This window comes from Wolffia australiana, chromosome 7 (genome assembly GCF_029677425.1).
Source record: "Wolffia australiana isolate 7733 chromosome 7, ASM2967742v1".
NCBI lineage: Eukaryota > Viridiplantae > Streptophyta > Magnoliopsida > Alismatales > Araceae > Wolffia > Wolffia australiana.
Genome location: NC_135841.1, coordinates 16414786 through 16429846, shown reverse-complemented (window position 1 = coordinate 16429846; position 15061 = coordinate 16414786). Strand labels below are relative to the sequence as shown.

The window sequence follows — 15061 nt, the reverse complement described above, 5'->3', positions numbered from 1 at the left end:
TCTATCATCTTCTTGGACGTATTGTTTTACCCAACCTAAAAATTAGAATTCCATTGTCGGAACTTGTAGGTCATAGTCAGTGTAAAAATATCTATCCACAATGCATCTTTGGTGTCTCAGATCAAAGGACCAGTAACACAACCATGATGTGAATCAATCTGATTTCCAGTTTGGTATGACACTGTTCAGGGATTCATTAAGACCAATTAGTTAACTCATTACACTTAAAATTGACCAATATCCATCCTTAGCGTCTCCACACTAATGGAAACGGGATCAAACATACTCATCATATGAACGCCACTAGGTAGTACAATTCTATATAATTAAGTATCCTTTTTCGACATCCTTCCAATATGAGTATTTAGAATACATGCTTAAAACTTCGTAATCTCCATATTTGGATTTCATCATAAGTCATTAAATCGGATCATGTATTTATGGACGTTATTATAAGCATCACACATGCACTATAATGATTAAATTGTCTTACTAAACATCGAAGAAGATACAAACATGTGATTGGCTTGCTGGGCACATATCTTTCCATCACCTGCATGTGAAAATATTAAATTGTGTAATATAGTTAGAACTTAAAAATGTTTATTAATTATTTGTTTTATTTATGAAAATATTGTAGTTATTTATTCTATCAAATAAAATATTTTTATCTACTGTATTCACACTAAAAACCATTTAAATATCTGCCATTGGCATCCAAACCCCTAAACAAAGGCTGACATCAATGTCATGATGGGCATCAGTACCGAAACAACCAATTTCCGACAGCTAATGTCCTGAAATCAGCAAACTGGTGGGTATTGTAATTTTCCCTTTTTATATCCAATTCAGCATCCATCCCAATAGTGGCATCAGACAAGACAATGGCGACGAAGGGATGATGACAGCAAGGGACGGGACGGATGACGGATCTTCATCCGCTCTCCAGACTTGCTTCAGAATCAAAGATAAGTACTTGTTCTAGATTTCTAGTGTTTCCCCCTTGCCATCGCGACGATGATTTCGCCATCGATCCATGTGTTCTGGGATGCGAGAATGCTCGATCACGCGCCCAGCGACGGAGTTTTCGATTCAGGATTCAATCCTGGATTCCTCGATGTGCTCGATAGGCATCCGGAGAATCCCGATCGGGTGATTAACATGGTCTCGATCCTTCGCAGAGGACCCATCGCCCCTTACATCTCGTGGCATCCTGGAAGGTCTGCTCACCCCCGGGAGCTTCTCTCGTTCCACACTCCCGGTAGATTCTCATGGATGAACTGCATTCTTATTCTGGTTCTGATTAACATGCTTTGCCGAATGATAAATTAAGGGTCGGGGTTCGATCGGATTAAGGGTTTGATCAGATTACGATCTCCAAAATGGGTCGCTCGTGACTTTCGATCAGACCTGAGTGATCTGATCGAAATTCTGGACCAATCCTCTGTTTGATCGATCGGTTGTACAATTACAAGATTGAGCATTCTCCGAGCCGCCTCCTTGCTCCGTCATTTAATTCAAGTTTTTTTACACTCTATGTTTGTTCTTAATGCATCAATTTTTGGTTATATATAAAGTGCAGCTTTCAAATTAAAATATTGATTAGCTAGATAGCAAGTACTCTCCATGAATCGCCAGAAGATTTGGGATTGAACTTTCAACTTTACAAGTGGCCATTTTTTTTATCAAAATTCGATCCAACCGATTGGATTGTTCAGATTGATCGCAACCGTCATCCTGGTCATGAACGGGCCTCATGATCGGATGAAGTGCAGAGATCATAGTTGAAAGGATCAGATCAATCAGTTTTGATCTATCAGATCCCTTACTGTTTGTTAAATTTTGAGCACCTACCGATGTGCTAAAAGCTATAGCTGATGTCAAGGGCGCAATTCCCTGGGGGCCCAGGCCTTAACTCTTTCCGGGCAGGGTGTTGATTTCCAACACGATCAGCTTCGAAATTCACTTCCTCAATCCATTCCAGGGGATGATCCGCCTGCTTAATCTGGTTGTGATTATCAGAGTACATTGAGGAGCTCATCAAAGGCGACGAAGCCGGAGGGAGAAAGCTTTGTGAAGGGACCTTTCTGAATGCTGGCTCGTGGAGTGCCGCCCTTGTCGCAGCCGGCACGACCTTATCAGCGATGAATTTCTTGCTGGAGGGGAAGGGGAAGATAGCTTATGCCCTGGTGCGACCGCCAGGGCACCATGCACAGCCTTCTCGTGCTGATGGTTACTGTTTCTTGAACAATGCTGGACTGGCGGCTCAGCTGGCTTTGGACTCCGGCTGCCAGCGGGTGGCCGTTATTGACGTCGACGTTCACTATGGCAATGGCACTGCTGAAGGATTTTACTTGTCAGATAAGGTGCTGACGATCTCTCTTCACATGAATCATGGAAGTTGGGGGAATTCCCATCCACAGAGTGGTGCTGTTGATGAGCTTGGAGAAGGGGAGGGGCTTGGGTACAACCTTAATATTCCTTTGCCCAATGGTACGGGCAATTCAGGGTATGACCATGCTATGCACAAGCTCGTTGTCCCTGCAGTCAGAAGCTTTGGCCCGTCTGTTGTTGTCCTTGTCCTCGGTCAGGATTCCAGTGCGGTGAGCTCATGCTCTCTCTCTCAAGTTTCAACTCTCCTTCTCATTTCTTGCTCTTCCTCTCAACGTCTCAAGTTTGAACTCTCCTTCTCTCTTCAACTCTCTCTCTTCCTTCAGCTCCCTCTCATCTCTCTTTTCAACCCTCGTTCTCGCAGTCTCTCTCTTCAACACATTCTCTTCAACTCTCCCAGTCTCTCTCTTCAACACTCTCTCTCTCAACCTCTCCCTTCAACTCTTTCCCTCTTCAACTCTCTCTATTCAACTCTCTCACGTCAATTCCCTCTCTCTCTCTCTCTATCTGTTCAACTCTCTATCTCCCTTTCTCTCTTCAACCCTTTCTCTCTCTCTTCACCTCTCTTTATTCAACTTTCTCACGTAAACTCTCTCTCTTTCTCTCTTGAACCCTCTCTCTATTCAACTTTCTCATGTAAACTCTCTCTTTCTCTCGTCAACTCTCTCTCTCTCTCTCTCTCTCTCTCTCTCTCTCTCTCTCTCTCTCTCTCTCTCTCTCTCTCTCTCTCTACAACTCGTTGTTGGTTCTCCCTTTCCCTCTCTCGGGAAACGCAGTATCAATGATCCTCTGCAACTCTCTGATGAATCTCTCAATCTTTCTCTGCTTATCTTTAATCTTTGTGAGATTTCTTGTTGTGCATGCAGTTCGATCCAAACGGGAGGCAGTGCTTGACGATGGCAGGGTACAGGATGATCGGCGGAATCGTATGTGAGCTGGCGGAGGAGCATGCCAGTGGAAAGCTGCTTCTAGTTCAGGAAGGCGGCTACCATCCGACGTATTCGGCCTATTGCCTCCATGCCACATTAGAGGGCGCTCTCGGACTGGAAAATTCACCTCTCTTGGACGATCCGTTGGCCTACTATCCTGAAGACGAGGGTCTTGCCTTTAAGGTTGTCAATGCCATCAAGCAGCGATGGAGTAAGACGACTCCTCTCTTCAAAGATCACTCATAAATCTCTATTTTTCTCTGTATTTCTCTCTTTATCTCTCTCTATCCATCTCTGTCTATTTTTCTGTCTTTCTCTCTTCATCTCTCTCTATTCATCTGATAAGCCAAACATAGGGGTGAATTTTGTAATCTTATAATCCCTTGTCGTTGTTAAGTTTAGCTTATACAATAAAATTTATAAAACATTCACTTAAGATATACAATGATAAGTATAGGTATCGTCCAAGGGAAGCTAGTAAGGAATTTCAATTGTGATCTGCATAGAAGAAATAAGGAGCTCTAATTGAATCCTTTGATCCACTTTAAAGGATCAAAGGAGTCAATTAGAAGGATTAAGAAGAAGATTTGATTGGTGTTGGTTAGTTTCGGAGGCTTGGTAATTCAAAAATTACTAAACTATTAGATAATAAAAGGGGCAATGTAATCTCCTAAAAATTAAACCTTTTTTCAAGAATTTTATGGTGCACTTGGAATAGCTAAGTAAATCTCACAATCTCTCTTCTCAACCCTGGTAAGAGCTTGTACATGTCGCGCAAGCCAAGCGATTTAGAAGTTCAAACCAAGTTCATGAGGAAAAATCACAAACTTCACTAAAACATAATCCAAATTACACTAAAATTAAAATACAATGAAATAGAATGCACCTAATAGAGTTGATCCAGGATGATGCTCCTATTTGTCTTGCAGCTGTGATAGAGCCACCTCCAGAATGACTCCCTCCTCTCAAAATTCTACTTTTATACTTAGGTTAAATGCTAAAACTTACCATATTACCCTAAACAGTAATTAATTTTTATGCACCGATGTGGGTTTGATCTGAAGGATCATACAATAAAAAGAGGAGGTCAAGACGAGAAAATCCATAAAAAAATCATCTCAATCGGACTTCAGGATCAAAATTTATTATTAAATAAAAATTGACCAATCTAAGCCGTTGGATCAATGTTCATTTATTTAATTTGATTTTTTCTACACACAATGATGTGTCGATGGCGGATTGGCTGGCAAAATTTGAACCGTATTTTTGGGGTTGATTCTCTGAGCGCCACGTACCTCTTGGAAAAAATAAAAATAAAGAAAAAATATCAAAAAACTGATGATCGTACATTTAAAATGCACTTAATTGTGCGTTTTCATAACGTAACACAATCAGAAAACACCACGTCACCACGTAACACAATCAGAAAACACCACGTCACCTCTTGTACATGCGCTTTGTATGTGATGCACGGGAGGTGAACTTACCGCCGGAGAGAGATTTCGATGGAGTTTTGCAGAAAAGTCCATGATAAAACGTGTGCATGCAAAAAAACGTTGCTCAAAAACTATTTGTGTATATACTCTTTTCACTTTTTCTCACCTCCTTCTCATAGAAACCATTAAAAAAATTGCTGATTAATTGCAATAAAACCTTATAACTATTTGAATAATATATTTACGCCTGCACACATGACCGAGAGCTGTTTTTAAGGGCATAATTGCAACAAAAATTTCAGAAAAGCCCCCCAGACTTTAGAAATTGCTCTAAAACTCATATTTCCATATAAATATATCATTTTCCTAGTTAAAAATACATTTCTTCCTTGAATAAATTCCAAAAAATTCCAATAAAATTTCAGAAAATTGTAGGGAACTAAATAATTCATCCTCACATAAATTAACATCAAAATTAAAATTTAACCCTGCCATTTTCATTTAAACATAATTATTTCAAGCTTAAATAAATTCCAGAAAATTCCAAAAATTAACAGAAAATTAGGGAAAAACCAAGAATCACTTGGAAACATTAAGTACATGTAAATATATGATAAAAACTCAATTTTAAACTCATTAAATGCATAAAATTGTGCCAATTGCTTGAAATAAAGACCAAATTTAGGGTGTTGTCACCATCTCTCTCTATTCATTTCTCAAATCATTCTCTCTTCATCTCTCTATATCCACTGTATTTTTTTCTCATCATTCTCTCTTCATCTTTCAACTTCAATCATTTCCTCTCCATCCATCTGTATATTCCTTTCTCTAAACATTTCTCTCTTCATCTCTCTCGTTATCCATCTCTCTGTTCATTCTCCAATCATTCTCTCTTCATCTTTCTCTCTATCCACTCCTTTCATATCTCTCATCATTCTCTCTTCATCATTCACCTTCCATCCCTTCTTCTCCATCCATCTCTCTATTCATTTCTCTAAACATTTCTCTCTTCATCTCTCTATCCATCTCACTATTCATTTCTCTAACCATATCTCTCATCATTCTCTCTCCATCGGTCACCATCGTTCACTTCCTCTCTGTCCATCTCTCTACTTGTTTCTCTAAACATCTCTCTCTTCATCTTTTTGTCTATCTCTTTCTACCCATTTCTTTCTTCATCGCTTCGTCTTTGGCCATGTCTATATTCATTTCTATACTCCGTTTTCCTCTCACTTAGACATCTTAGATTGTCTTCTAAAATGGGCTACAAGAAATGTTTAAGAATTTATTGTTTTATTTTTTCTAGTTTAATGTCATCTTAGATTCTATCATATGATCATGGAGTCTCTGTGTCTCTCTTAAAAATCTGACTTCACCCTCTAAAATGAACAATCGGGAAATGAAAATGATATTATTACATAATGGCACCTGGCAACCAGACCATATGATCATGCATTCCCTATCTCTCTTTTTTAGGTGTTTCATCACCTTCTAGAATAGGAAATCCATTAATGAAAAAGGAATTTCTTGTTTCCCATTTTCCATGAATCTTACTATCTCCTAAATATACCATTTATTCATATCAAAGTACCATGTGGGCGTGGGATCTCTCAATTTCATCTCATCTCAGAGATAATCATTTGTTTTTACTTTTGATGTCAGACGTCGTCGAGGACGTTGTCCGGTGGGGTACTGAGACGATGCTTTGATACCAAGATGATGTAGGACAACGTCAATGATGTTGTCCCAGGGTATTGAGACGATGCTCGACTACCGGGGTGATAGCGGACGTTGTCAAAGATGTCGTCCATCGGTTATGGATCTACGGAGATGCGACTGCGTGATGTGAAGACTCCAAGGCAAATGTACGTGCAGGCCCCGACTCGTGGGGTTTGCCAAGCTCCGGGCTCCGAGGCGGGCAACCGATGATGATAACAGTAACCTCCTGACCATCATCGGAGTGATGATGGTGTTTACAACGCCGAACAGACTGAGTCCATTGGTGCTCTCGTGTAATGGACGTGATCGGCCTGTACCTAGAGAAGACGATGGGTACACTCTCTCGTGTCCATTTATCCTCTCATGTACTCTAACCCGAGCGCGATGGAGTGCAATCGAAAGAGAGACGACAAAAGATAGATTAACTAACGGGCGAGGGGAGCAAAGTATCTCTGTAGTGACGTCATCCTAGAGTCACGACACTTGTCGATGCAAGAACCAGTGGGTGGAATCGGTGGAGCTGTGCCAGAGACGGGCACAGCATCGCTCGACTGGTTGTGATGACGCAGCTCAAGAGCCGTGACGCAGGAGCAGAGGAAACGAGGCAGTGGCGCAGCTGCGACGACGGTGGCGGCTCTACGGCGACGCAGGAGGGCTGCGAAGAGGTGTCGCGAACAATGACGCGAGTAGCAGTGACAGCGCAAGCGGCTGCGATGGCTTTGTGAGTAGCGGTGCAGGCTTCAAAGCAACAATGTGGGCGCTTAGGTGACAGCGTCACCCGTAGCAGCACGAGCGGGTGACACCGTAACGAGTGGCGGCGCGGGTGGGTGATGGCAGCGCGACGGTGACGCGGCTCGAAGGTGGCGACAATGGACCATGATAGAGATCTGCGGCAAATGACGTCAATTTGGCAACGGAAGTTGCGGGTGGCACGGGAGTGTGAACGCTGATGGAAACGGCTGCCGCGGGCGGCTGGAGGCCTCAACCAGCTATGGTCATGGCGACTGCGTATGGTGCAGGAGCACAGCCGGCAGCGGTCACAGTGACCGCAGGGCTGTGTCCGTAGGGCGACATCCACAGGGGCGGTGGCCTCAGTGCTGGCACTGAGGCGACGGCGTCACCCGCGGTGGTGCGGGCGAGTGACAATGTAGTGAGTGGTGGCGCGGGTGGGTGATGGCAGCGTGACGCCGACGCGGCTCAAAGGTGGCAATAGTGGACCACGATAGAGATCCACGGCAAATGACGGCAGTCTGGCAACGGCAGTCGCAGGTGGCACAGGAGTGCAAACGTTGACGGAAACAGCTACTGTGGGCGATTGGAAGCCTCAACAAGCGATGGTCATGGCGATCGCGTACGGTGCGGGAGCACAACCAGCAGCGGTCACGACAACCGCAGGGCTACAGCCACAAGGCGACAGCCGCGGGAACGGTGGCCTCAGGGCGACGATAGTGCGACGGCCTCAAGGCGACAGCCTGGGGGCGGCGCGGGGCGACGACCTTGGGGCGATGTAGGGTTGTGGCCTCGGCGCGGCGGCCTCGGGTGGCGCGAGGCGACGACCTCAGAGCCGGCGCGGGGTGGCAGCCTTGGCGCGGGGCGGGCTGATGGCCTCGGCACGGTGCGGGCCTGCGACCTCAACGCGGCGCGGACTGGTGGCCTCGGCACGACGCTGGGCGGCACAGGGTCGGCAGGGGGGCGCTGGCAAGTGCTGAGGCGATGGTCAGCGGGGGGGCGCTGGCAGGCGCTGAGGCGTGGGCGGTGCCCAGCGACCTCCCCTTCTCCCCTTGCTCCCTTTTCCTCTCTTTCACCTTCTTCTCTCTCTGTCTCTCATGAACGTAGAGTGGTGGGTCCCTCTTTTCAAAATAAAACTTTGACTTTGACCGGGTTGCTATGGTGCCCACTCCATCCCTTATATGGGGAATGGTAATGGACCCCTTAATAGAGGTCCACAAGAGGGGCCCATTAGACATAGGGGTTCCCCTTAAAACAAACAAATGAAAACAGAGGTTCGGAAAAAAAAGAAAGGGGTCGTGCACCAGGATATGGCCCAAAACTTACGAGAGTTGGAATGCCTATGCCTTCCTCTTGGCATGTCGATCTGGTGGGGCTCGAGTCGACAACTGTCCCGGACCTCATGAGCAGTGTCACTGGCGACGGCGTGGGCTTCATTGTCATTCTTGATGTAGGGGATCTCCTGCTACATCAACTTTTCAATTGAACTCTTTCACAGTGAGACAGGCAATACCATTACCTTTCTAGATTACCTATCTTTTGAACTCTGATCAGAATTCAACTTTAAGCAGGGTCCTAAATTGATCTGAAATGAATTATGATCGGAGTTGCATTCTTATCAGAGCCCAACACTGATCAGGTCGAATTCAGATCAAAGTAAAACTCTAACCAGAATTTGACTTTGATTATGGTCCCAAACTGATCAGAGTTGTACTGTGATCACTGTCAAACTTTGATCAAAACTTTGCGCTGATCAAGATACTGAATTGGTTAAAGCTGACACTTTATCAGAATACGACTCTGATCAGAGTAAAACTGAGATCAGGTAGAATTCAAATCAGAGTTAAAGTATACTCATAATTCAACTAGATTAGGGTCCCAACATGGTTGTATCTAACTCGAGATCACCGGTGGACTCTCAATTCTGATCATATGTACTCTGATGAGGGTTTAGGTCTGATAAGATACGAGTTTTGGTCACAGATACTGTATCATCAGTTGAACTTGGACTCTTATAAAAGTGGACCTCTGATCAGGTCGAATTGAGATCATAGTTTTCTTGACTAGAACTTTCAAGCCAGTCAGGTCCACTAACGATCATATAGAATTTGCACTTTGAACAGAATTGGAATCTGATATGGTTCCCAACCTGATCAGAGCTAAAATCTAGTCACAACTCAATTTTGATCAGGTTTCATCTCTGGTCAGACAAATTCTTATAAGATTTTGCCTCATTAGAACCGGTATAGATGTACAATAAAATTTTGGGAAGCAAAAGACAACCAATAGCACATTTATTTTGTAAATACATCAAGAGGACGGGCACATGAATGACTTACAGAGACTCTCCCAAGGAGCACCTCAAGGGTGGAACAAGTTCCCTACAAGATAATCTGATTTTCAATAGTTTATAGATCAATTTAATGTTGATTCCCATCTTTTACTGCATGAAAATAGTACTCTAAGCATTCAATCAAATCCTTATAACCCGACATCTATATCCGAGCTAAGAAAAGTTTCAATTTTGTCATTAGAGACTCATACATCTTAATCAAAACTTAAATGTCCACATACAAGATGTCCTCAATGTCCTAGATCAACGGTACACTAATATAACTGTGAGATGAATCAACCTAATTGATATTTAGGTATTATAGCATTCGGGGATTCATATGAATCAACATAGAAACCTGTTTCCTCTAGAGAACCCAGTCTTTTTATAGTTTCTCCACACTAATGGACATAGGGTCAACCATATTATATAAGTAGGATCAGATAGTGTTATTCTTTCTCAATAAATTGATGTCCTTCTTGGGTATACTTTGAATTGGAGAATTAGGAATACATGTTTAAAGACAATCATTGTATGGAGAAACTAAGTCATTGCATGAATTCATGGACTTGATTGGAACCACCACATTGGAATAAACTTGAACCAAATTTTATTTCAAAGACCTTAACATGACTGGGATATGTGATTAGCTTGATGTCCACATAATATCCATCAATCTTTAGTGAGTTAGGTCGAAGTTTCACTTACACAACTATGACATGATACAACCTGATTTATTTTTAGGTTAAAAACATTCAGGAATTCATGTGGATCAATTTATTGAACTGTTTTCCAAAAGAACACCCATAACTACCTCAGAGCCTCCCCAATGATACTTATGAGATCAATTATACTCATCATATGATTAAGAGAGGATGGTATTATTCTATTCGGAGATATCCTAAAATATCATATGAATACAAAAATTTTGAATATATGTTTAAGATTAGGGATTGATAGACATCATACCTCCATGGTCCATTAATTTATTTACATTATTGTGACATTGTCAACAATGATGACACTGAGTGGTTACTATGACATCAATGGACAATGTCAACCTCTGACCAGATGATGACAATAATGTTGGGTAAAAAAATGCAAAGACAATGTCATCACCAGCATAGGATGATGGTTTAGTTACAATTCTTTGTCTATGTTTATTATTTTTTTTCCCAATCTAATTCCTTTTGAATTTTTATATTGATATGCTCTCATTCATTTCTGACTTCCAATCAAAGAGTCTTCTATTCGTGAAGTCTTACACTTGGTTTTTATTCTTCTATTTCTGAAATCCTCCACTCAATTTTTATCAGTCTGTCATTTGTGAAATATTCATCTCAAATTTCATCACTTTGACATTGTTATAAACTTCTCATTGTCATGTTACCCTTATAATGTATTCCTCAATCTTTTGATCTGTTCTTATATTTTTAATTTTATTATTTTCTTTTTGGTCACTCTTCTCTTCTTCATTCTGAAGTAAGGTTACTATCAAACCAAATGCTGACTTGACTTGTGAATTTATATATTGACATTTGTTGAGGTCAACATTATCATCATGATATTATCACGTTTTCTGATCTCAACATCACACATCGTTGTTGTCTGGACCTGCTGATAAACCTAAAATTGATGTATAAATACGTCGTTGTTTGGGCTTTTAAACTTGTGCAATAAATTTTATAATAACCCTTAATCACTAAATACTGTGTATAGAGCAAGCAAGGGGTTGAACCAAAAGGAGGCACTAAGCAAGAATTTTTATCCGATTTTAAATAATTTAATTCGAGAATGAATTAATTTTGCTCTTAATAAACTTTAATTATGTTTATAATTAATCAAAATTAAGTAGGAACTTAATTTTGATTTTAATATTTTCAGTCAAGACACTCAAGATAGGATAATTTTAATTATAAGATCAAATTAATTTGGATTACTAATTTCCTAATTATGATAAAATTTTAAGAAAATTTTTATGTATTAGAATTGGGAATTAATAATCAAGAAAGGGGTTTTGAAATTGGACTTCAAGATGGACGAATTTTTTGATGAAATTTTATATTTAGGTTTTTATATTTTTATATATAAAATTTTTGAATTAATTTTATATAGTGAGATAAATTAGACAAATTAACCTAGAGATAAAAAGTAGAAGAATTTGGGGGAAAAGTGCAATGCAATTCGACCCTATTCTAAAAATCTAAAAATGCAGAATGGATCCCAATCAATTATAACTAAAGATTAGAAATCAGATCTTGAATCAAAATCAAAATGCAATGCTAATTTCATTTCAAAACAACTTCAAGGGCATGTACATTTCTTTAGAATCTTTCAAGAAGTTCAAAATACAAATTAGAAACTTACAAGTTTCAATGATAAATCAGGATTTGTCAACTTCCAGAGCAACTCCTGTGTCCTTCCTGGTCAAATCCTTGGGGAGAGCTTCAAAAGATAAATTTCACCTCTTTCCTGACTTTTATTTAAAGATACAACCATATGGATTGTATAAAAAAAAGGAAAAATAAAAACATGCCCTCAAAATTTCAGCTCAATCGGATGGCTAGATCTCAAGATATCGACATTTTACTGAGGATTAATCCTAGCCGTTGGATTAATTTTATCTCTCCTCCATGAAGGTAGAAGTGGCATTTTTTGATTCCTCGATGCCTTTTTTCTCATTTTCTCCATCCTTGGATCGCGTTTTGACATGTTTTTGCGTGCTTCTACAGGCCGCAATCATCGTGAAATGATGTTGTGTTTTGAACGGAGGAGAATACGCCACATCGCCCTCGTTTTAAAATCCTAAAGGACAAAATGCACTTTTCATTAGAGTTATTACATGCCGCCTTTGATTTCCGCATGCATTTAATGCACGCGGCGAATCGACTACAGAGTTTATTAAAAACAGCTCACGTGGTGTCGGTTGCCACGTGCAATAAATGCACGCGGCTACCCAACTGCGCGTATGAGGAATAATTGTACGTCATAAATGCAGGCAGAGATCAATTCTCTGCATGCATTTATTACCGAAAAGTTAATAAAAAAACAAAAACCAAAAGACAGAACGTACCTTTTTCCTCGCCGACCGCGCTTTGTATTTTTTTAATGCTCCATGATTCACTCATTATGGCATCGCGATGCGCGATGCCATAATGAGCCTATAATTGATTATTTTGGCGCTTCCAATCATTCGCCCAAATTTTCGTATATGAAATATGAGATAAATAAAAAATCAATTCTTTTAATTCAAAAATTATTTATTGGCTTCAATAATGGTCAAACAAATATGGGAAATTTCCAGAAAAATTAGGAAAGTGCTTACCAACCTTTAGTCAAGTATTTAAGGCCCCATAAAAAATATTTCTTAAATGAAATGAGGTTCAACACCATGTAAAAAATATTAAAAATTCAAACTAATCATGAAATCAAATTGCAAGTCATTTATATGCATTTATATATGATAACAGGCAAATATGGCCATTAAAACATATAAATGTAATGTAATATACATCAATTTAACATTATAATTTGCAAGTTATCACCTGCCTATTCAAGGTAATTTATCAACTCGTTATGATCTCATCACCATGCACCAATCTTCATGTAAATTCAAATACTTGATCATAAACATCATACATCTGTAACAATGAACATGATTTTTTCAATGAAATTAAACAATACATAGTGATATTAGCTTACAGACAATATAACTCCATGCGGCACAATAATCATTGAAAAAGGGGCTAATCCAAGGGGGAGTCTCTTGTCAAAATTTATATCCAGACTCAAAATATTGAAGACAGAAAAAGGGAATGAAGAAAAAAACTGTACAATGTTAAAAAAATAAAAATATATATTATTTTATGTGTTTCATCAATAATGCATCATTGTAAACTGGCCCTATAGAATGATAATATTTTAATAGATTATATCTCATCACCAAAAATACAAAAGCTACCCATTTGTGACCTCAATTATGATTTTGAATTATATTAGATAAATAATAAGATTTATGACATTGATTTCTCATTTCACTAACACAGTTTTTTTACATGAGAATAGCTCTACTTACTCCAAAATGTTATAATGTGACATTATAATTATTTATATAAATTAAATGATAAAAAATTTTAATTGAATTTTCTGTTGTTTTTTTAATAAGTTTCATATCCTATACTATTATATTTTAAAATGATTTTAATTTATGATTCAATCAATATTTTTGCATTCAAATTAGGGTGTAAAATGTTATCTTCACTTTTCTTTTCCATATCATTAATGTATTTAATTTCTTAAAGAAAAGCTGAAAATTCCTGAACATACACAAGTACGTTCACTTATAAGTCTTGTATTAAAACCAAAGTATGTTCGATTATAAGTCATGAGAACATGACAAGAATAACTTTCCTGCCCTAAAAAATAAAATAATGAAAATTAAACAATCAAATATTCATATTTCATCTTCTATTTAGGATCAAGTTCTGAAAATGGAAATGAAATCAAATTTGTTTGTGCAACGCACTACCTGATTTCTATTTATTTTAGGTAGTGTATAAATTTTATATTGGGTTGAAGTATCCTAAGTACCATTGGTTTAATTAATATGCTAGATCTACTTACGAATCAAATAAGAGTTACTTATCAGAAACATCTGTGCTTTAAGTACATTAAAAAAAATATAAGTATGCAACTGATTTTTGGATACACTTTGAATGTTCGTCTACACCTACAAAAAAATAGAAAAAGAATATCTTGGAGCTTTCTGATTTGAAAATGTAGGCTAACCCACTCTTTATTGAATAAGCTGATTTTTTAGAAGTTTTATTCTGTAAATCAAAATTTTGGATTTAAATACTGGTTGGACGTATGACTAAATAATTACTTTAAGAGAATATAGATGAACGTTTCAAAAATATAATATGGACGCATCTACAGACTGATATGGTGTATACAACTTTGAAAAATAAACAAATCTTTAGAACTACAACAACTATGATAGATGTTAGATAAGTTGCAAGGTGAGTAGTTTGGTGTTTTAACAATGATGTTGGCTTGGTTGGAAACCAATTTTTTCCATTATTTTGAAAAAAAAATATTAAATAAAATATGTTTAAGGTTCATACATTGGAATCGTTAAAATCCTCTGGAATAAAGCACAGGATCACATACTAAAAAATTTGCCCATGTATAAGTAGTATAAATTGGTAGAGGATTTTTAAACTCGGTGCCTTGTCAGCCTCCGGCTCAGCACCAAAAGGACGTATAGGATTTATAATGAAGATTAGCTAGTAAAAATGAGACATGTACCCCTGTACTCGTTATGAGAATTTGAGGCTAGGATTCAATATAAGTTTAAAGATAGATGGCTAGGATTAAACATAGATAGGAAATAATCTAGCGGTTAGGATTAAATAGAGATAGGAAATAATCTAGTTGCTACGATTAAATATAAATAGGAAATAATCTTACAGCTAGGATTCGTCTTTACATTGCTGTTTTATTTTGTTATAAAGGCTATGATT

General features: G+C 38.9%; 1 protein-coding gene across 1 annotated transcript; it reads left to right on the top strand.

Annotated features, from left to right (window-relative positions):
* Positions 1-882: 882 nt before the first annotated feature.
* On the top strand, positions 883-3716 carry HDA08 (histone deacetylase 8). The gene is made up of 3 exons (XM_078578625.1): positions 883-1261; positions 2023-2603; positions 3258-3716. The coding sequence occupies exons 1-3, from the start codon at positions 1018-1020 to the stop codon at positions 3564-3566; spliced, it is 1134 nt and encodes a 377-aa protein (XP_078434751.1). The 5' UTR covers positions 883-1017; the 3' UTR covers positions 3567-3716.
* The last annotated feature ends 11345 nt before the right edge of the window (positions 3717-15061 follow it).